Below are 23,785 nucleotides of genomic sequence, written 5' to 3'. Positions count from 1 at the left end.
CTGCAACAGAACCTGTGTCTTACATCTCATTTCAGATAGCCACATACCATCTTGATCCAGATGTTGTAAAGTATATTATTCATAAGAAAATGTTCTCTAATATCAATACATTGAGTTTTGAGAAAGTTAAAATCTGCTTGATAATTTACAATGTATTTGGATAATTTTTATTTCTCCCTTCATGTCTCATTTATCCATAGAGAATCAATTTAAAATGTCACACTTCCTCCTTATGAGTATGAAATATCAAACATCATTTGTTCCCTTCCTCCTGATAAATGCAAGAACAAAGAGGAGGTTGGTTAAAGCAAATATCAGTGAGGAAAGAAGGAAGCATGAACTGTGTTATAATGGAAATGAAGCTTGTGGAAAATTCAGATTTAGGATAATGATTCCCAGATTTTTAAATTATAAGATCAGAATTATGTCTGTGTTCCTATAATAACAAACCATTATCTTTCATTAGTAACCCTATTTGTTCCCATGGCATAATCTGATTTCTTTAGTAACAGGCAATGATGCCAAACCCTGAGAGAGTCCATGTTATGTGTGAAATACTAATAACTCATTAATATGATCTTCCCATGGCAAATTTGCTTCAAAAGTATGGACAATCTATATAACAAATGACAGCACTGTCTATTTTGATATTTCTTACCTTTTGCTATGCAACTGTTGTTCCTCTCCTTATAATTTTTCTCACACTCACATCTGTAAGAGCCCTTTAAATTATGGCAGCGTTGGGAGCAGGTACCAAATACCATGCACTCATTGACATCTATGAAGAAAAAATTGTAATTTATATACCTGTAGTTTAATAGACTATTATTTAAAAAGTTCTTACAATCATGGAACAAAGCAGATGAACAAAGGGAACTCATAAACATTTTCTTGTTGATTAGTATGGCACCACACATTTGTATGTTCACTTTGATTTCAGTTTTGTATTATGAATCTTCATTACTTTATGCATCTCAAAATATCCTCATATGGCAACTTCAACCAATGTTAAATAATCTACTAGACCTTAAAAATCCATTTATTCCTTAAATTATTTAATAGCCTGACTTGAACCTTTTGACATTCTAACAACTTATGTTCAGTTAGTTGTTCTTAAACAACTAATGTTAAATCTTTGATAATGTCTCCAGATAAACTATATGAATCTACATTTTTTAAATACTTTCTGGTGTTCGCTTTTGTTTGTTGTTGATTGTTTTGGGGTTTTTTCGTTTGCTTTGTTCTTTGGTTTTTTATTTTTTTTTATTTCTTAATGCCCTAGCTGTCAAACAGCTTTTACTCTGTGGAAAAAACCAAGCAAACATGATATGTATCTCCTTCTCCAGCACGGAAAATTAACTACAGAACTGACTTTTAAAACTTTTCAACAAGAGAAGATGAAAATATCTGTACCTTCACATTGTCTATTCCTCCTGTTTCTCTGAAATCCAGGTTTACACTGACACAAAAGGGATGATTTTGTTTGATTACAGAATGCATCATCTCCACAAGGATTCACATTATCTTCACATGTATATTCAGCAATGCCTAAACATAAACAAAATGTCTAAAAATCCCTGATAGATTTGTTTAAAGTGTTAAAAATGGTATCTAAAGTGACAACAGCAAATAACAAATTCATCTTTTTGTTTAAAGAGCATCAGGTGAATTTTTAACAAATAAATGACATTACAGTGTTTATCTACATCTGCATAATTTAATGTACTATATTTTATGCAATGACAATATTTAACAGATACATTTCCCATCAAGAATTTAATCCTAAAATTTTTCTTGTTGCAAATATGAAACAATACAATCAACTTGTACCTAAATTTGGTAAAGAACTCGTAACTACACCAAAAATCCTCTACAACATGAATTGCTATCAAATTTGCCTTGCTCTTGTGGTACAGAATTCCATCAGTTTTTAACTAAAAGAAAGAGCTACGTTAAACTGAGTTCTGTATTGCTCAATATGTCTTGCACAGATGAGTGTCTTGGTTAATTTTTTCTTTCTGCTACAATCAAGAGAACAGATCCTGCCAGCCCAACTCACTTATTTTGCAGTCTTGCTCATCTGAGCCATCTCCACAGTCATCAAACCAGTCACACTGCAGCTCCATGGGAATGCACTTCTTGTCATTGCAAGCAAACTCATCTTTTTTACACGGTCTGGCTTTATATGTGATTTTATCTACATAATTACAGATTAATAAGAGAAAGAATAAATCAGTATTTAGGATTCTCAGGTTATTTCAGACACAGACAAATGGGAAGACCCCAAGCATTAAGCAACTGGAATTTATTTCAAGCTTAATTTCTTTTGGTTTCAAATTCTGATCTGCTAACCTGCAGTTAAGCCTTACTGAAGGACAAGCATGTGGTAGATGAGTAATGTGATGATTGATTCTCACAATTAATAGACAAATATCATGTATATAGGCTAAGAAAAGTTTATAGATTTATAGTTACGTTGTACCCCCTTGCATGGTTATCAAGGGACAATGGGAGTTGGGACATCTGGGAGGGTTGGCTTGTCACTATGGAACATCTGACCTCCAATCAGGATTTGAGGAAGAGATCTCCACCACTGGACAGCAAAGAAAGGGTTGATGGACAGAACTTTGGGAGGGGTTAAAGGGTTAAAAGGGAAAAAACCTCCATTGTGAGGGGGCTGAGCACATGGCGGGGAAAACCTTTTTCTCCCAGCACCGTAACCTTTTTCCTTTGTTCAGTCTTCTGTTGTATTTTTGATAAGGTTTAATAACCCTTCCTATGAAGGGTATGAAAAGTGAGTAGCTATTTCTCACAAGCAGATCTGTGTTACAAAGTTTGCCTTCAAGGTGTTTTCTCTGATCTGAATGCCTTGCAAGGTGATATCACCCACCACAGTGATCTTCATCCGAGTTATCTCCACAGTCATCGACCTCGTTGCAAATCTGCTCAGGCCGCAGACAAACCCTGTTGTTCCTACATCTGTAGGGCCTCGTTGGAGGGCAGGGAAACTTCACTGCACCGCAAAGAAAAGAAGCAGCTGTTACCCAGCTATTAATCCTTTTTTAATGACACATCAAAGCCAGATATGTGTAGGCACTCTAAGTTCTTCGTTTAGAGATTTTGTGTCACGAGGGTGATTTATAGCTTTTTTTGAGAACTAGTAAATATGGCAGAAAAATAGCAAAAGAAGGATGAAGTGTAATGATGGTCAATATTACATCATACAAGCAATTTTTTCCTCCCACTGTGGGTGTCCTAAAGAAAAGTTTCATTTCTCAAAAATAGCAAATATCAAATATCTGAAATTACATGACAAGCAATAACAAAAGAAAACTATATCCCCACATTTCAAGCTTATCTTCTAAAAGCAAAATAAAATTTAAGACACATGTGCCTTTATATATTTCTGTGTCTTAAATGTCACTCTTGCTTTATTATACAAAAAACTGAAAAATATAATGCCATACCACACATTTCAGCAACTTCATCAGAGTTATCTCCACAGTCATCCTCACCATCACAAACCCAAAAATGCAGTTTGCAGAGGGAATTGTTGCACAAAAATTCATCAGCTCTACATATATTTCCCCCTGGGAAGATGAAAAGATGACAGAAAAAAAAAAAGGCAGGAAAACAAAAAGATGAAAGAAAGTCAGTTTTTGATAAAACCACTAGAACCACTTATCACACGCTATTTGCAGAGAGTAACACAGGTGGCATAACTAAATTTACAGATCCCAAGGGAACAGGCTGGAGAGGCAGAGGAATACTCATTTAAAGATCTCTTCCTTGACCAAACAGTTCGTGATCCTGGCTGCTGGCTGGGAATTACCAAACCAGTGGCCAGCTTGGCATGTTCCATTTCCATTTAGCCAGGAGATGTTTAAACTCCCTGTCTGCAACTCTCCTTGGTGATGCAGCCTCTCAGCAAAGGCCTGGGTGGTACATCAGGAATTTGGGCCAGCAGAGAACGAGATATACAGAAATAGGGCCAAATACGTGAAAAGCCACTTCAGCCCAGGTTTGTTTCACACCACTGTCTGATCCTCCAACTATTCCTGCTCCACTGTCTGAGTCACACATCAGAGACAAAGTGATTGCAGCCCATCTGCCATGAGGCAGCACCTTCTTCTCCTCCTGAGGAGCAACAGGCTTGGCCAGGTTTGTAAAACCCCCACCACCTCTAAATGCTGTATCTAGGAAAGGTCCAGCCATGTGAGCTCAGAACAGATAAAATAAAGTGACCTCTGACAGGATCTTCCTTTCTGTAACTTCTGAAATGACTCATCAGGATGTTTATTGAACACAGAAAGCAGCAAGAATAAAATCTTCCACATGTTCTGAATTATCTAACAAAAAGGAACACAGGGTAAGGGAAAATGGTTTAGGGCAGAGTGCTCCCAGGCTTTAAAAATTAGTTTAAGGTGGATTTGGTTTTAATGTGTGTTGTGATAAGAAAGAATTTCTTTCTCAATTATGACTGCATTTTATCACTACCAATCAACAAAGTTATGGAAAGTTCTTGCAATTAATTTCCTATAAAACACATTTTTTTGGTAACTGGATTTTCAGTTGCCTGAGAGGAGTGAAGTATAAAATAAATAAAGCTGTGTAACTGCAGAGCAGGAAACAATGAAATTTTATATGATAATGTCAAAACTCTCACTGTGGCTTACCTCAATGCATTACACCCACTCTAAGAGCTAGACCGGGCTTCAGTGGCTTTTTACTCATTCATTCACTGCCCTGTTCAAACCTCATTAAAATCAACAGAAGGCTTTCTTTTGCTGTAAAGGTTCAGAATGGCTGAACTTTTTTCCCCCAAAAAGCTAATTTCCATGAAATGCCCATTGCATAAAAGGATGTTCAAACTCTCACACTGTGCTACCAGGTATAATTCACTCCCATGGCAAATATAACTTATCAACATTAACAGAAATATCCTGTATAATTATCCAAGGAAAATATATAAAATTCAAGTACTCTTCATGATGAAAGGCATGAATCCAAATAATAGTGTGTGCAATCACAAGATAACCATCATTCTAGTTGTTTAATAAGATTGAAGAGAGTTATTTTTGTAAACATGCACAGTGGGCCACAGATAAATATTATGGATATTATTTTAAGATGTTGTAGAATAAAACTCCATTTGTGTTTGCTGTATTTCCAAAGATGAAAAAAAAATTAGTTATCAGTGAGATAAACTGGCATTTCTTTCATGTGATCGCTCTGCCTGTCATAATTCCTTTATAAAATAGATTTCTGCAACAGAATCATAATTGTGACATAAATACAAAGTATGATAGCAATAACCAGCTAGGAATAGGCTTCTTATTGTATTGTAAGCAATTTGCAGTTCACAGAAGCTCCATTATGCTACCCAAAGAATAATGTGGGCATCAGATAAAATAAGTGTGCTACTATTCACTTCCACTTCATTGGGTTTTAAAGAGATACAGTCCAGATATTTTAAAAGCAATTTTAAAATGGACTAGATGGTTGTTATTTATTTATTTATTTGACTTTGACTTATTTATTTGTCTTCTTGTACCATCTCTAGAATATTCTTCACATTCTCTGAATTTTCTGGTCTTTCTTTCAAACTTAATCATCCCCACATGATGTCCTTTTTTCCCCCCCCCTTTAATCTTAAGTATTGTGTAACAGACTTAAAACAAGGAAAGGATAATTTACTATGATTGCTTTGTATCTGATTATTATCCCATATAACTGTGCTCCATTATGTTTTGAATTTATGCACAGAACATGTGACTGTAGAAGGCTAACCCACAGAACTACTCGCTTTAAAGAAAAAGAAAGAAGAAAAATCCAGGAAAATACCCAAGATGACAAAATGCCAACTAAAACTGTTCTTTAAAAAAAACTTCTTTAATTTGACTTAGAAGAGGGGCTGGTGAGGAACATGGAGCTCAAGGTCAGCCTGGGCTGCAGTGACCATGGAATGGGGGAGTTCAAATCCCTTAGGGCTGCAAGGAGGGTGCAGAGCAAGCTCCCTGCACTGGGCTCCAGGACAGCACACTTGGGCTTCTCCAGGATGTGTTTGGGAAAGCCCTGGAGGGAAGAGGGGCTCAGGAGAGCCTGGCTGGTATCCAAGCATCCCCTCATCCAAGCCCAGGAGTGATGCATCCCAACAAAGTCAAAGTGTGCCAGAACTCTGTAGATGAACAAGTTGCTCCTGAACAAACACAAAAAAGAAGGTGAAGCACTGGCACAGGTTAGCCAGAGATGCCCATCCCTGGAAGTGTCCAAGGCCAGGTTGGATGGGGCACGGAGCGACCTGGGATAGTGGAAGGTGTCCCTGCCCACGGCAGAGGGCTGGAACTGGATGAATTTTAAGGTCTCTTCCAATCCAAAGTGTTCTGTGATTTGCTGAAATAAACAGAAACCTGGGCTCTTAAGATGACTTATTTAGCAAATGTTCATTATATTGCACAGCTGTGTGATTTATTGTGCATGGCTTTGTAGTTTATTGGGGCCTATAAAAGCTTGAATTAACCGGATTTACTGCTGACTTCCTTGATGAAAAAGAATATGCTTCCAGTAACGACATGACCTTTCCATCACTGGGGAGGGAAACAGAAAGGAGGAACAAGTCATAAACAACCTAAGTTTTGCTTATTCCTGCAGATCACCTGTTAAGCTGCTGTACTGTCTTAGTCAGGAGAGGTCACAGAACTTTCCTTTCTCCACTCATTTTGGCCAGGGTACCACTAACTTGCAATGTGTGTGTTCATAAAGCCCAATAAACTTGTTTAGAAAAGTGTCTCTTGCCTTGGTCACAGTTTTCCTCATCGCTGCCATCCACACAATCATGGATCCCATCGCAAAGCCATCGCACCGGGACGCAGTAGGCCTTGTTCCTGCACCGAAACTGATCTTCCTTGCACTCTGACACACAATCCATCTGTGGGAACACAGACATCAGCTCTGGGTTAATGAGTGGGAGCAACAACAACTTGTCCACGCTGCCAGGAGGGAGCAGTCCCTGATGGGAACCGCCCCAGAACCACACTTGGGGCTTGACTTTGAGAAAACAAATTTCTGCATTCCAAAACCTGTCCACAGAGCAGAGAAATGTACAACCATGGGGGTTAAGTTATCTGACAGCACTCAAAGGATGCAAGAAAACCCTATTTGCCCTTTCAATTATTTTGAGACCTAAAAAAATTTACAAAAAAAAAAAGTATCAGGAAAAAGAAACAAATCACCAGAAATGTGTCAGGTACCTCATCAGATCCATCAGCACAGTCCAAGTCCCCGTTGCATTTCAGGGATGCTGAAATGCAGCCTCCACTTGCACACACGTACTCACTTGAAGAGCAGGTTGGAGATGCTGGTTACAAACACATATTTTAGCATTAAGAAAAAGATAATTTATGAATAAATTGATTTTTAATTTAAAGTTTCCTTCTGGTTAATAGTGAGCTAACTCGTGTCTAAGCACTTTTGTAAACTACAATAAAATATTTGACAAATCTGAATTGTGGCATCTTAAATAAATTGCATAGTAATAGTGAAAAGGTATTTGTGTTTTTTTCACTTAGAAATTTAATTTTATTTTCTCCTTATGCTTTGCCAAGCATAAGGAAAAATAGGCAAATACACAAATGCATATATTCATAGAATTAGTACATTTTAAAAATTGCATTCTTTAAAATGGGCCTAGAGTTTAGCTAAATGTAGCTCATTTATAATTGAATAAGCTAAATTTTTAGAAAACCATCTCATTGGAAAGTATACATGATTACAATTAAAACACATAAATATTAAATAGGATATTTTAATATAAAGGTGGATATTTTTTGTTGCACTGTAAATCAGGAGAGTTTTGTCATAGGCTTTTATCAGTTACATCTAGCTTACAAAAAAATTAGGAAAGTTTCTGCAAAAATAAACAACTGTATTTTCCAAGAAAGCAAAAATAAAATAAAATAAAAATAACAATAATTTAATAGACAACAATCTCTGCATAAGGACTAATAAACTTTGAATTAGACCACAAAGCAAAACATTTCAGGACACAACAAGATTTCCTGATGTTTTCAGAGCAGAATTTTATATGTTGAGTATTTATTATCAAATTACAATTCAAAATAATTAAACACCTATGCCCCAACAATCTTCACACTGCAGGGCTGTACATAAGCAGGACTTTCAAAACACCAGTAGGAAGACACAATGATGCAAACTCAAAAGGTGAAGTATTTCAGGGGTTTTTTTTTGCACTTTCTCGCTGCTACTAGTGCCCAAGAAATCTTGATTTGATTATTTATATTCTTCCTTCACTCTGATTCATTTCTGGCTTCATTTTATAGCTCAGAATTATTTAAAACAATACCTGGCTCACAATTTTTCTCATCATCCCCAAGTTTGCAGTCCTCGTGCCCATCACATTTCCATTTTGCTGAGATGCACTGGCCATTGGAGCACTGGAACTGATCCCTAGAACAGCCTGTTTCACAATACCTCTGGTACCAAAGAAACAACCAATAAACAAGATCAAGAGTTTATATTAAACATTGGTAAATATGCAGCTGGTGACAGAAGTTACAGCCCATAATCCTCCATGTTATGAAATATGTAGTAATTAAAGTCTTGTGAAATGAAATATATTAGTGGATATGATTCAAAATGGTGGCTCACATGCTCTAAATAGCTGTGACCTGAGGTCACAGCATTGATAGGCAACGAGAAGGGAAAAAAGGGAAAAAAAAAGAACAGAAAACCAGTGCAGTATTATCCAGTGAACTTCTGACACATAACAAGCAGTCTTCATTGTTCTCTCAAAAAAATCTCTCAAACCAAACCAGTGCTGTGTGTAAAAAGAATGGTTTCCCAGTCAGGACACAAAGTATTAATATGATGGGAAGAGGTTTAGATCACTGCTGGGACAAGAAAATGTAGAATACTCTTCAACTTTACTTGATTTATTTGTATGTTTTCTTTTTAGAATAATTACATCAAGAGGTTTGGTTTTAATTTAGTAATGATATTTGCATGCAGGGATTCATGTGTAGAGTTCCCACTGCTGCCTTTTAGAAAATTTATATGCAAGAATCCATTCTCCAACAATTTAAAACCACTAATTCTCCAAAGAAATACTTTTTCTGGAAGATGCCTACCTCATCTGAGCCATCTGCACAGTCATAGTCCCCATCACACCAGAATCTTGCTGAAACACAGTCTCCATTTGCACAAGGAAAATCTTTCAAAGTGCATGTTTGAGGCTCTGAAGAAAGAAAAGAAAAAGCAGTAGACTTATTAGCATTTGTTTAAATCAATCAATATAAATAAATATCAATCCCCCCAGCCAATAGATATAAATAAATATAAATATCCCCCCCAAGGAATAAATATGAAAAACTCAAAACAATTACCTTGCAAATTATAAGGAGTCATTTTCTATGGGGTTTTATTCCACAACATATTTTAACTAAATTTCATTTACATATAGTAAGATAAAATACTTTCATTACGTTCATACATTTGGGTTCTACCAAATTTTTTTGCAAAACAGCAAGAGGTTAAGTATATATATATATTATGAATTTCAACCCATGTATGCGATTACAGGGTTTGTGAGATGTGCACCAGAGACCAGAAATACATTTTGCATGTCAATATCCAATGTAATTAGAACTAAGCAGATTTCTGACTTTCCATCACACAGTAGCACATCATTTATCACACAGTTTTTAGTGTGTGTGCCAAGAATCGGCTTCCCCTGTGCTCAGCATTCAGGGAAATGGCAAAGGGAACACAAAATTTGGTTTTTCAAATAAAATGAAAATTTTCCCTACTGCTGACACAGAAACATTGGCAAGGGGACCTCTGGGGAAGAGTCCCACAGGAGAACATCATATGCTTTCCTCCTGAGAATGAGGACCACTCCAAAAGACATTTTTTGGATGCTGGAGCATTAGAATAAGAAAAGATAGAGAGGTATTACGGATTTAGGAGACGTTAAACAAATCTCTATATGCAATTTAGATCTGCCAGTCAGAGGGTATGGGGAAGAAAAAAGGACTTAAAAGGCAAAAAAGGATTATTTGTGGGATTATTTCCACCACAGGAAACAATGCGTTATGTAAATGATGTAAAATCAATAATAAGGATTATTTAGTAAAACCTTTTCAGCAGAGAGATGGGGAACAGCAAATGACAGTGACTGGACCAAAGGAAGAAAGGGGGGAAAAAAAGAGACAGAGAAGACAGCAACAATGGATAGCAATAAATTGAGAAATGCTGAAGGGTCCTTTAGTGAGTTATGGAAGCTGCAAGCATGAATGCTTTTGTAAAATGTGCCGAAGTAAACCGAAGACAAAAGCAGAGGCCCAAACAGAGAAAAATTTGGTAAATACCAGCATAAGAATACACTACACACACAAGTTACATGGATGTAACAAACTTCATGTATTTTGTTTGTTTGGTTGGTTGGTTGGTTGGTTGGCTTTCCCAGGATTTATAAAAATCAAAAACTGTTCCAGGAAAGGAATAGCTTTAATCAACATTTCCACTGCCTTTTTTCCACTCTTTACTTCATAAAAAATACACAAAATGACTCTGTTTGAAATTTTTTAAGAGAAATTTCATTTTTTGGATAGGAACAAATTTTAATTTTGAAGTTGTAGGAAAGTCATTTTAAAAGCACATCTACAGCAATTGCATCAGTTCTCCAGAAATATTTCAGCAAATCAAAGGTTGGCGTTTATGTGGACTCAGATTATATGCAAACTACCTCAAAATTCTTTTTAAAGTGTAAACTCTAGCAAATCCCTGACATTTGATTCTTTTTGTTTTCAACAAGCCAAGAAGGAGAATTTCATGATATGATAAAATATAGAAAGAAAATAATTCGTGGGAAAAGTAATTCACAAGCAAAAAAACCATTTACCATGTTTCTATATTGATTGGAAAAATACAAGCAAATACTTTTGCTATACTGCTAATAAATTATTTATAAGCAGAGATTTGATACTGGAAAAAAAATGTACACAAAGAGCTAAGTACTCAATTCTCTGTTTGCAAAAAATATTTCTTCTGCTGCTGGGATCCAGCTCTGTGATTTACATATGAACACAGAAAAGTATTTTTCCATCAGTGCTCAGATTGTTAGAAAGGAATAATTATTAATACAAAACAGTATTAAAGGAACAACCTTTAATGATCTTCTATAAACCCGTGAAGGACAGCATTCTTTAGCTTTTGCTTTACCAAAACACTGGAACTCCTTCCCAAGAAAAGCATTTGGGATATAAACCTATCCCAGGACAAAATTAACCAATTTGTTTTCTTGGCAACTTGTAGAAGCAACAAAAGAGCATTAGGAAGAACTTGTAGCAGCACAAATATTTTCACACTGATTGAATTCATGTCCTGCTACAACATTATTGTGTTTGCTTTGCTTCAATGGTTACAGTACCTTACATTTTCTTTTAATCAACTTAAATTTAAAAAAAAAATACATGGTGCTTTCTTTTTAGGTTAGATAGATAGAATAAGATTAATTCCAATGGAGTTTTCCTCTTTTGGACTTTCCTGAAAGAGAAAACTCTATTTTTGCAGTAATTTGTTTTTAAAAATCCAAATAAACTCTGAAAGCAAATTCTGCCTCCAGACAGATATTACCTCAGAAGAGTTAACAATGTATCCTACATCTTATTGTGAACCCATGATGGACCAATATCCAAGCTAAAAACTCTTATTTCACAGTGTCCAAATCTAGTTAAAAAACAATAGACTGTAAGACAAATAATGACAAAAGCTCTTATAAGGAGCTGTATCAGCTATGAAAAAATGCCTGATCTCCAACTGCTCGATAATCTGAATTAAAAGTAAATATTCCAATTAGTTTACCTTTATCAGTTAGTTACGGATCAGATTTCTTACCTCTGAAAAAGAATCATAAACACGGTTCAGAGGTAAAGTGATAAGCATTTGTTAACAAGGAATGTGGGTCAAACACTACCTGCTCATTACATGTTAAAAACTGAATGGGTGTGAAAAATTATTAGTGCTCTATCATTGTGCCCCATTAAGACTTCATTATGTTACAACCAGAAGAGTGAATTTCTTGCATGTGAAGAAACTATAGAGAAAAGTGTAAATGCTTGAGATTAATTTCTATAATTCAGTGAATTCATTCCTCATTCTTGAGAAACAACTCATTTTCTGATATAGTTCCCTGACAGCCTTTTGTATATTATATTCATGGATGCCATGAACAATTTATCTCACTGTGCAATGCAACTTATTTTGTCAAATGCTTTTGAAGTTCTAATTTCATATATATTTGTTTCATTAGACATTATTCTGTAAGTGGCTCGATGGTCTATAAAAATTTTATACAACTATTTCAAACAGCTGAACAGTATTATGTACTGTCCCTGTGCTTCCAAGATTTTGGATTTTAAAACTGTGCCAGCCTACTGTGTTTAATTTAAACAGGAGAATCTATAGCTAGAATTGAAGTATGCATGTAACAAGCAAAAGCAAATTAAAAAAAAAAAAACCAACCCTAACACCTATTTTACCTTTAAAAAGAAACTTACACCTTTTCACTAATTCTATGCATTACAATTAATTATAAATTGCTGTATCTTCAAGTCTAGAGAACAACCAAGAACTGAATCTATAACTTAGCTATTATGTGGACAGAAATCTGGCTAACATAGTATTTTTTTTCTTAGAGACTTCAGATTATTTCTCTCTCCTTATTTGAACTTTTAAATATAACTTTGTAGTATGATGATCTGATCTTTAAGGAAGAGAATCATTACTGCTGGATCATACACATGGCTAATTCCAGATATGATATTCAGTACTTATTTTGCCAACAGCAACAACATTTTGTGGAAGTTTTTGTTTTTTTCTTTTTTTTTTCAAATTTTCAACAAATTGCCCAGTCCTGTAGATTAACACCACCACAGCAAAACTATCACTCTCTATTTGATTTCTACATGAGAATAAAAACATAAAATAATTTTTTGCTACTTGTAGAACAGAAAACTGACACTAATAATCAATTCCTAAGTAAAATCTCCCACAAAGCTAAGAAAGCTTTTGTGCGCCAACCCACCTGGGGTACAACAACAAAAGGCTCTGAGTGATTACTGAGATACACAACATTTCCCCTTTTTTATGTACCACAGCATTGCTGCTTGCAGTAATAAAACTCACACTCATTTTCAAGTGCAGGGAGTAATTACCAGGCAGACAAATCCACTTTAACCTCCCAAGCTGAATGAGACACTCTGTGCCTATGGACACCACATCTTGGACTGGAGAAAGGGGCAGCAGCATCCACTCAGCATTAGAATGCCTAATTTATTAATCTTTCTAGCTCATCACCTTTGAGATACTAAATATACACTCATGGTATACAATCAGGAATGTGTACTCAAGATTATGTGCAAGAAAAAGATATTAAATTTGTGCATTTCTGAGTAAAAAGGAATAAAAACACCCACAGCAATTGTCAAGAGAAAGCACTTCAGTACTAGTTAGGGAATGTCCCTCTTGAAATATTTTATAAAGACAAAAATTATTAGATAAAATCATTACAAATTTTTCATTTCTTCCTGAGACCCAGATGAAAATTAACTCCCTGAAAGTGGTATTACAGAGATTTATTAGGCCTTCAGGTTCCTCATGGGTAGGGGAGAACTGGGTAACTGATCTACTTTGAATAACCACATCTACTTCTCAATGCAATTAAATAGTAGAGAAATTGACCTCTCAATATGAAACAAGGCAAATCATCTCAATACAATGAATATAACAAGCAGGAAGTGTTTGATCAAAATTCCTTGTTAAAAATGCTTATCACTTCACTTCTTAACAGTGTTTATGATTCTTCTTTAAAGATAAGAAATCTGATATGTAACTAACCGATAAAGGTAAAATAATTGTAATATTTATTTTCAATTCACCAGAATATTAGGCAGTTGGAGGTGAGGCATCTTTTCATAGCTGATACAGCTCTTTATAAGAGTGAACAGAATTGGAGAATTACAGCAAGGGACATTTTCAATTGTGGCCAGCTGATTTTCAGCAGATCAGAGGGTGCTGAATGAAAACACACACCTTTGTTTTATCAAAATTCAAAAGTTTCCTCTTGCATGTTGCCAACCAGACTCTGCTCTAACATGGACCAAGGTAAAAGTTACTTACTACAGTTTTCTTCATCAGAATTATCTCCACAATCATTCTGGCTGTCACATCTCCAGTGATCTGGAATGCAGTTGTTGTTTTTGCACTGGAACTCATGAGGTCCACAAGTTTTTTTATCTGTAATTAGGGTGAATAATATTTACAGCATTGCAAACAAAGAGTCAAAATGAGAAAGACTCCCACTAAATGCATTATAAAGTTACTGGATACATATAAGGATAAGCAACCTTCAATACTTGAAGTTTTACTTTCAGGAATAATTTTTTTCTCATAACATTCTTTAAACTTCTATTTATGCATTCACACCTTAATCTTAAATTTTATTAAATTAAAATATGCAGTGTATAAACAGTCACATAAAATTAAAAAAATGAAATTCAGAAGGGGTCACAAGAGAGAGTATTAGTACACTGAATCTCAAGGACTGAATTACCTTTTCCTTGAATTTATCTGTAAGATTGTTCTAAAAGAGATCAGATCACATGGTTTACCACTGGAATATTGATTTGAAAAATGTACAAAATAGGTATTTCTCAAAAGTTATTTTTGCATATAATAATTTAGAACAGAAAATTTTGCACTTTTAAATTTTTACCTACCGATGGACTGGATTGGATGTCACTCCTATGAGGTAAAACATTACAAAGCCTATAGTGCTGAACTGAGGGAAATTTCCTCAGGTTCTGTATTTTCAGTGAGCTTTTCTATTTACAGAGGAGCATTGGAAGCCTCTTAGAGATACATGAACAGCTGAACTCCTCCAGCAGGAAGGAGCTGCCTCTGTGTTTTGTGTGAGACACTCTTGAATAATTTGTTCAGCTTCTAAGGACTGAGATGAAATGAAGTAAATTAAAAAGTTATCAGTGACATTTTCATTGGGGGAGGGAAAAAAAAAGGTTTGCTTTGTAAAAGCCTCAATGACATATTTAAAATTACATGTCACAGTGATTTTGCACTAGAAAATGTTTAAATTTCCGTTAGGCAAAGTCAAAACGTGTCAGAGCAGCTTCACTCTGCTCTCGGGGCAAGCCCAGGGCTGCTGATGACCAACAAACAGCAGCTCCAATCACCTGATTCCTCTGCTGCTGAACCACAAAGCAGAGATGCTGATTTGATGCTAGGGGCCAAATGTTGCATTTTCTCTGTTGTTTTAGGTGTGGCTCTGGAACCAGACTGATAAAACCACATTTGAGTACCAAGATTGGCGTTGCAGCTCAAAAATCTGGTCACTGCAATTCTGCCTTTTGTGTTTGTTCCTTGCTCTCTGCCAATGTCACAATTACAGTAACTTTTCATCCAAAGTATGGTTTTTTCCATGATATTTTTCAATATTACAATCTATGGTACTTTGATCATGATATTTAAAACACTTGCACTGCCAAGCAATTAAAAATATTTAACATTAGAAAACATAAAAATATTCCTGCCAAACTCATGACATTCTTGTATTTTCATTCTGTAGCTCTGCGAAGGAAAAAGTTTCAAACCTGAAATCCATCCTATGTTTATTAAAACACTTCCAGTAAAGTCTGCAATCTCCCACTAGAGTATTTGCCCACAAAATGAGTTGTAGCACTAATGACAGATAACATCACAGCAACATATAAATATTCTATTTATCCTTTCACACTCAGTACAAATACCAAAATCTAATCAGTAATACACAGAAGCCAGAGATGACACCCATTCATTTCAGTTACCTGAATATGAAATATATCGTTTCTTACACTTCATAAAGAATTATTTAGTTCTCAAGCATGCTAAATCCATTTGGTAGCATTTAGTTTTCTATACATGTGAAGAAAATCTAGATTTTTTAATTTATCCAGCCTTAAGCTCTGATTGCCACTTGAATGTTAATCTTTCTCTTCATACTTTACTCCTACCAAATATAAAGGAATATAATTTTTTAAAATACAAAATATTTTGCATGTTTGTAAGGCTCTCCTTTCTTCACAAATCTGAAAAGTTCATTTTTCCTCTGGGTTGAATGATCTCTGGTAGCTGACAATGTCTTACAAACCAGATTTGCTTGTCTTGTATTTCTTTCTTCACTTTATTGAGAACTGAGGGAAATAGAAACTGAGATAGAATATAACAAAGAGAAAATTTTGGGAAAGTTGTGTAACAATTACTTGATCTTTGAGAACAATGGATTAATTCACCTCAAAGGAAACAGTGCAAGACCTTCTTCACTGGGAATTGTGCAACCATGAAAAGCACATGGGGGCCCGCACACGTTTTGTCATCTCTGCCTTCAGCACTAAATTGCCTTCTCATTTTTCTTAAAGTGAGACCCCCTTAAAGTGTGAATGTTCAGAAAGAGATGGTGCAAAGGCAAAGGAGCAAGCACTGATAACTCCATTTTCATACTGCTCTCTTCAAATTGTTATTAAGAGATTCGCTGACCTGCTGTAACAGGCACAGCCCTTCCTTAGAAATCTGTGTGACCTGAGGGAGCTGCTGCTGGGTTGGGTTCACTTTTTCGTGCATATTGAACTAGGATTTTATTCTAGAAATACTTCTAAATGAGCATGAGAAAAACAGGATGAAGGCTTAAATGGGGAAACAAAAACAAAACAAGGCAAAAAAAAACCCATCTACATTTTGATTCAAATATCAATCCCTGTGAAGAAAACCACTAATCGTACACATTGCTCTTCTTTGGGGATTTTAAATCCATATATTTTCACAAGGGTTCATTTGTGTGTGTGTGTGTGTGTGTGTCTAAGTGGGATAAAATCCAAAACTAAAAGGAATTTGCTTTTGATCCAGGATCAGCTGGCTGTCCTAGAGCTTGGCAGGCTGTCACCCATGCTGGAGACAGGAAATTAGAAGCCTACTGAAGGAAGTTTAAGATTATATAATGAACATCCTTCAAGTGCCTCAAAGAAAATATTCTTTGTCATCAGGAAAAAAAGCCTACTTTTTACTTTCACAGCTAAAAAAAATCAATATTTTAAAAAGTGAGAAGGAAAAAAGCAGACATGCCAATGTTGACACATCAGGAAAATAAAGACCTGAAACACACGTAGCCTTTAAAGAATATTATAAAATCACTTTTCAAGACCACACGCAGCTTTCTTCAGATTCTAACTCAAACTGGTCCATTTTGATGTAAAGTATCAAAGTTGTGAGCAAGGACTAGCATAATCTAATGGCTTTCAATAATTGCCTGGACTGTTAGCACAAATGAACTCTATCTCTTGTTCTCTGAGAAACACCAGACACTCCTAGAGAAACCCACATTTCCTGATTCTGGATTCTGCCTCAACTGTCTGAGTTGGAAAGCAACCACAGAAGAATAAATACATTTCCACTGCTTCTAGAAACGTGCTCAGTGTAATATCTCCAATAACGCACAGCAGCAGAAGTTGACTAAGCAACATACATATGGCCAGGCAGCACTCAAACAAAAAGAGATTCTTGTACACAAGTTTTGCATTGCAGACATTTTAGAAATGAACTCCTAAGAATAACAAATTAGTGTTACATCAACATATGTAGATCCTTCTTATACTCATTCATATACTTCATAGAATTTAATTCTATCAAACTTTGTACTTAAAAATAACAATCTTTAACTTGAAAAATAAAATGCAGAAGACCAAATTGTGTTGAAACTACTGCCATTGTAAGGTCATTTAACCATATTTCAAATGCTACAAAAATATGGAAAACTTCAAAATGTGATTAAACACATCCTGTTCTTGTCAAGGCTTAGCTGTTCCATGTGTACTCAACCATGTTTGGCATAGAAATTGTGACTATGGATAAATTTTTGTCTCCTCCAACACAAAAAACAAGAGCAGTGTATGCAGCCAGGAGATTAAAAATAAAAATGTGGGTGTTTTTTCAGGGAACTGTGTGGTTAAGCTGAGGGACACCTCACTGAAGCATGTTGTGAAAACTTTACAAAGGGAAAAAAAGTGAAATCTATGATGAATTATTGTAAACAGAGACATATTTGACTGACAATGTCTCTGATTCTCCAGTTGTTAGAGGATGGAAGGGTATTCCAGGGAGGTTTCAGGATGGGCCTGCTTTGCTCACATATTCCTGCCAGAGACAGGACAAAAGTCAAGATGAGTCTCAGATATGAACCAACACCTCCAGCTGGATATGTTGTGATTTAAAGAACCTTTTGAGCTTGGGATTGCACAGGTTGTTTCTCTATAGTAATTTGAATAATTTTTATTCTATCTACTATAAAATGATGGTTCAGAGCAAAGTACTTAATTCTAAACACAATTTTTCCTTTTTACTGTCAGTATTATTTCTTTTTCTCTTTAAAAAAAAAGTGAATTGAGGATTAAATATTTTACAATGAAAACACTAGATGAAATTTACGACCATTTGTGCCACATGGGTGTGCACAGGTTGGCCAAAATGTGAATCCACAGTTTGGAAGCTTGGAATGCTGTCCCAATTGGAAAGCCACAGCATGCTGGAGATCCAGATGATGTGGAATGGTGGAGGAGAAAGCAGCTGTGCCGTAGATCAGAAAGTGAGCAGTGCAGGGCTGCTTCAATAACAGCCCAGAAGTGGAAGTGAAGCTTCATCTCCTTTGCATTCACTGTTCCTTCAAGACAAATGATTCCTTGCAATGTAAATTTCTCACCAGTTGACAAGAGTAATTATTTTCCCCGTCCTGGCAATTCAGATTATGGTCTTGGATTTTCAGTGTTACGAAAGTTCATTTTCCCAGGCATATTTGCCACCTTCAGCATTTTTTATACATGCTCATGTGTCAATTATTTGAAACACATCCATGGAAAAGCAGCTCAGTGCTTTGTCCTTGACTGTAGCCTCTAGTTTTGTTACTCTGTTGTCCCAGAGATAAACTTGTCCAGACGCAGGTGTTTCACCAAACCATTCACTGATGCATGGATGAATAATGGGGAGAGCTTTAAATGTGCCATATTTGTCTTGTTCTCCTCCACCTCAGACCATTTTTCTGTATTTTCCTTTATAGACCAGTCTTGGAAGTTTCACAAGTGTTTTTGCACATGGTTGGTGTGTGCCTTGCACTGACACCCATCTTCAGGGATTTTCCAGCAGTACTGATCCACTCACTCTGATTGTCTGTAATCCATTTCCCAGGCAGAATATTTATATCTATTATTTTCTCTAATTACAACAATAAGAGCTGACTCATAACTCCCTGGAGCTCACAGAGCCATATCAAGTTAGAAACTGCTCTGAACCTTTCCATGCCATCAGCCTTAACCACCAGGGTTTGCCAATTATTGTATTTTTGCTATTTATGAACTTCAGCAGCAATTAAGTGCAGACTGAACTGATAGAAACTGGATAAAACTGTGAGAAAAATAAAGAATATCACCTTATCCTATCCAGCCACATTCTGTACCACTTCTATGACTCTAAATGAGAGCCTCATTTGCAGCTCCTGCCAATAAAGAAGTGGTACAATAGGAATTTTATGAACTACTCATACAAAGATTGCCATTCAGTAAAAACTGGACAAGCCAGAGAGGTTTCAGATATGTACTATCAAACACTGAAAGAGGATATAAAAAGTGGAATGATCATTTCCTTTTGCTAAAACTATCTCAAGCCACAGCAACAGATGCAGAACCACTGGCATACTCACCACAGTTTGCCTCATCTGACCCATCTGCACAATCTGGGTCTTCATCACACACCCACAGCTTGGAAATGCAGTGTTTGGTTGTTTTACACTGGAAGTGGTCTGGAGAACAGCTGTTTTCAGCTTTAAATAAAAGAATTCAGATCAAAATTAGAAATTTCTGCTAATATTTAAAATACGTGTTTTAAAGAAAAAAATTAAGGATTCAAGAATCTGAAATTTGGTATCTCTAGCATGAATTATATAATATCTGTAAGAAAAAAGCATTCAGGTTTATACTCTTTATAGTTTTGTCATTTTCTTATATATTATTTCATATAAATGTAAGGTAAAACAAATATAATTAATAAAGCGCTTATTGTGATATTCTTTTAACAGCAAATAGACTTACCATGGATAGAATCAAACCATGCAAAAATCAGACAAGTTTTTTACCTTACCTTTCTAAAGTGCCAGTTATAAATTCTGAGAGTCAGTTTATAAGACTAAGGCAGCTCTGGATGCTTTGATCAAAAACAGAATCAAAATTATGCATGATTTTTGTGAAATTCTGTCCTCTGTTAAATTGGGCAAATGTTGAGAAAAGCTTGACAAGTATTTCACTTTATCAGTTCAGAACAACAATTTTTGAATGAATCCTGCAGCAAGAAGAAGATGCAAAGATGCAGCTGAGCTTTCAGCCTATGCTTAAAGGATGGTCTAAGTTAGAGTTTAGCTGCATTAACCTTAGAACAGCCATTTAGAAAAAAAACAGAACCTCGGAGCACACATGTGATTCTAGATGTTCTTTACAGATATGTACTCCAAATAATTTTAAACTGAATTGACCATAGGGGAAAACCAGGAAATGTTTGATAAGGTTTTCCCACATGAATGTATGTCCCACCTTCATCTAAGGAATTCTGTAGTGCCTTTAAAAACTTTCTTACCCCTGTTGAAAAGCAATTTGCTCCCTGATATTACCATTCTTGTTTCTTGGGTTTGCTAAGATGAAAAATTTTAGGTTTGCTAAAATTTGGTGTATTATTTTTTTTACTGTCACATTTCCATAGACTTGGTATGTTCCTAACTGTACCACAACAAATAATTCTGATCCTCAGCTAGGACACATCACCAGGGGATTTCACAGTGCTTCACAAGAAACAACAGCACAATGACCTTCATTGTACATTTGGAATGCCTTCTGTGTGAAATGTGACTTTGAAAAAGTCACCTGGTAAGCAAAACAGAACAGTGGCAGAGATAAAAAAACAACAAAAAAAGAAAGTATTTATGGATCCCAGACTGGTGACATTAGAGTGAATCTCACCTGTTACCTGTCTTGTGCCAGGAGCCCAAGTCAATAGGAACTCACAGCCCCTGAGCTGGAGACTCTGCTGCTCTGATTTAACTTCTGCCAGCTACACCTCAAGGTTTTTGGGAGATTTCCATGTACCATGTGCAGTTCTTTCCAAGGGGAAAAAGTAATCTCCCTTATCTTTCACAGGAGCTTTCCTGATCCCTCTTAATCAGTTTTTAAAGAAACTCAACATGCGAACCAACATAAAGAGCTTTCTGCAAAACTTGTATTTACATCTCTCCGGAGCAGTTTGGAAGACAGCCATTAAACATAACCATCCACAAAGCCTTTCTGTCCTTAGCAACCCTTCTCCCCTTGAAGAAGGATTTGTCCCTTGCAGAAATGCAGCACATGCAAAGCTTGAGAAAGCTGATCCAGAACAAGCAGCTCAGATCAGCAGCAGATCCGAGCAGTGAAATCAGTAAAACACAGAGCTACATTTCAAGGCAGCCCCATCATCTTTGTTACAAAATGATCAGACACAAACTCATTCAGCAAATTTCCATTATAAATCCAAAAATATTTTCCTCACTTATATCTAAGAAATGTAAAGTGAAAGCAAATGTGTGAAAAGTAAGTTGCACTAAAAGCTGAGCAAATGGAAATCCAGTTACATAGATAAATTAATGAAATCCCCAGAGAAAGAGGAACAGAAAAGGTAAAAATAAGCAATGAAAGAACATGAATTTAGAAGGAGCTTTGGATCTACAGCTTTTCCAACAAAAGTGTCTGAAAAACATCTTTTTCCATTGAAAGGTATTGCTGCAAGGCATGGCAGATGAAAGCCTCAGGAAGATGAGTCACTTATGAGGTGGTTCAGAGTAAAATACATGTTTCAACCACAGTCAAAAACCCAATTAAATGCCTGAAATTGTTTTTACCCCTCTCTTCTTTGCAATGAATTTAAATTTGGAGTTAATAAATGCCATTTTAGTTTGCTCTTTAGTATTTGAAGTATTGCTCACAAGTCCTGTGAATTAACTGTTTGCATTTTCTCAAATTGTTTTAGAGGACATTTACAGTGTTTTACTCCAGCTCCCTGTTTAAAACCAGCTACAGAGCAAAACTCTTTAAGCATAACTTACGACAGTCTCTTTCATCTTCTTCATCACCACAGTCATCCTGGCCATTGCATCTCAGGTTTATTGGGATACACTTCTGGTTCTTTGTGCACTTGAATTGCCCCGACAGACACACGTGCGTGTCTGTAAATTGAAGGGAAACAAAAAGAACAAGTTAAAATTATTAAAAATTGAAAATATTCAAAAATCCAGATGTAGATGAAGAAAAATGATGTTTGTTGACAGAGTGTGAAACATGACATTTAAAGTTTGGCCTGTTTCTGAAGCCTGCAGTGCATACAAGCACCTACCACAGTTCAGTTCATCAGAATTGTCCCCACAGTCGTTCTCTCCATCACAGATAAAGGCTGGGAGAGCACAAAGCCCAGTTCCACACTGGAAACGTCCTGGCTGACATCTGAATTCAGCTGGGAAAAGACAAAACTGCTTATGAATACTACCAGAGCAATGGTTAAAGTCTCACTATTGCTGTTCTTACCTCGTGGACTACTCAAAAATACCTATAAACTTGTATTTCCTTTATAATCTTAATCTGAGTATATATTAGTAATTAAAGAGCACACATATGATTGCAAGACTAATTTCAAAGTCTGATATCTTTAATTTGTGCAGCTCTAGTTACAGTGCTAATACCACAGAGTGAAAACCCTCTGCAGGTTGAAGCTTACCAAAGGCTCAACAGAGATCTGTAATTTCAGATCTAAAGTCTTGAGTTCAAGTGTGCTTTAAAAAACTCCCTATCCCACTGCAATTCTATTTCCCAAGAAAGGAATTGTTCCTTCTCTAGCCACTGTCATTAGAAATAATGAGCAATTATGTACCTCTATAGTAATATTATATATAAGCATAGAGCAGCTTAAAGTAAAAACCTATGTAGAATGATTACATATGGTAAAATTTGCTTCAGAGGCCTCTGCAGCAGGAGAAGAGAACTAATTATAAAATTGTAAAAATAGGGGTGAGGGATTTCAATACAAAAAAAAAATCAAATTAACTGTTAATGAACCAGAAGATTGTAGAGCACACAGAGCATTTTTTTCAAGTACAAGCTTAAGGAAGGAAGGCAGGCAAGGATCACAGGGAGAACATTGTTATTGCTCAGAAAACTGCAGTGAAGAATAATGTGTATCTAAACGTCTACAATTGCAACAAAACACAAGCAAATGAGATTCGAATCCCACATTTTTATTACACAGAAAAAAACCCGCCCAAATAAACCTGTCAGAACTTTGTGTTCATGCAAAGAATTCCACAACTTCAAAATCAAAATCTTTGGCAAAAACATAACTGGGATGAAGTAAAGGTTTCAAAGATGATTTTCCAAAGATCTTAAAAGACTCAGAGACCAAGGAGCATAAACAGAAGTGTCCACAAAAATCCTCTTCCTAAACTCATTTATAAAGTGTTCTGTTTGGTTTGGGCCCTGGTGACAGAGCCAGCCCCAGAGCAGCGCGCACTCACGGCACTCGGCGGGCTCGTCGGAGCCGTCCCCGCAGTCATCCACCGTGTCACACTTCCACCAGAACGGGATGCACTTGTCGGTTTTGCAACGGAACT

General features: G+C 36.0%; 1 protein-coding gene across 1 annotated transcript in view; it reads right to left on the bottom strand.

The window, feature by feature from the left end:
• The window catches only part of LRP1B (LDL receptor related protein 1B), a 481,313-nt gene that overhangs the window by 54,424 nt on the left and 403,104 nt on the right, over positions 1-23,785 (bottom strand). The window contains exons 63-76 of the mRNA XM_031057232.1: positions 23,690-23,783; positions 22,519-22,635; positions 22,232-22,351; positions 19,811-19,930; positions 14,197-14,313; positions 9,147-9,253; positions 8,363-8,492; positions 7,251-7,357; positions 6,796-6,928; positions 3,468-3,590; positions 2,891-3,013; positions 2,060-2,197; positions 1,414-1,548; positions 659-778 (exon numbers count right to left, since the gene is read on the bottom strand). Coding sequence (XP_030913092.1) covers positions 659-778; positions 1,414-1,548; positions 2,060-2,197; positions 2,891-3,013; positions 3,468-3,590; positions 6,796-6,928; positions 7,251-7,357; positions 8,363-8,492; positions 9,147-9,253; positions 14,197-14,313; positions 19,811-19,930; positions 22,232-22,351; positions 22,519-22,635; positions 23,690-23,783 — 1,684 coding nt within the window. The remainder of the gene's footprint in view (positions 1-658; positions 779-1,413; positions 1,549-2,059; positions 2,198-2,890; positions 3,014-3,467; positions 3,591-6,795; positions 6,929-7,250; positions 7,358-8,362; positions 8,493-9,146; positions 9,254-14,196; positions 14,314-19,810; positions 19,931-22,231; positions 22,352-22,518; positions 22,636-23,689; positions 23,784-23,785) is intronic.

Source organism: Geospiza fortis, unplaced genomic scaffold (genome assembly GCF_000277835.1).
Source record: "Geospiza fortis unplaced genomic scaffold, GeoFor_1.0 scaffold112, whole genome shotgun sequence".
Classification (NCBI taxonomy): Eukaryota; Metazoa; Chordata; class Aves; order Passeriformes; family Thraupidae; genus Geospiza; species Geospiza fortis.
Note: the sequence above shows the minus strand (reverse complement) of the source record. Positions and strands in the feature narration are given on the sequence as shown.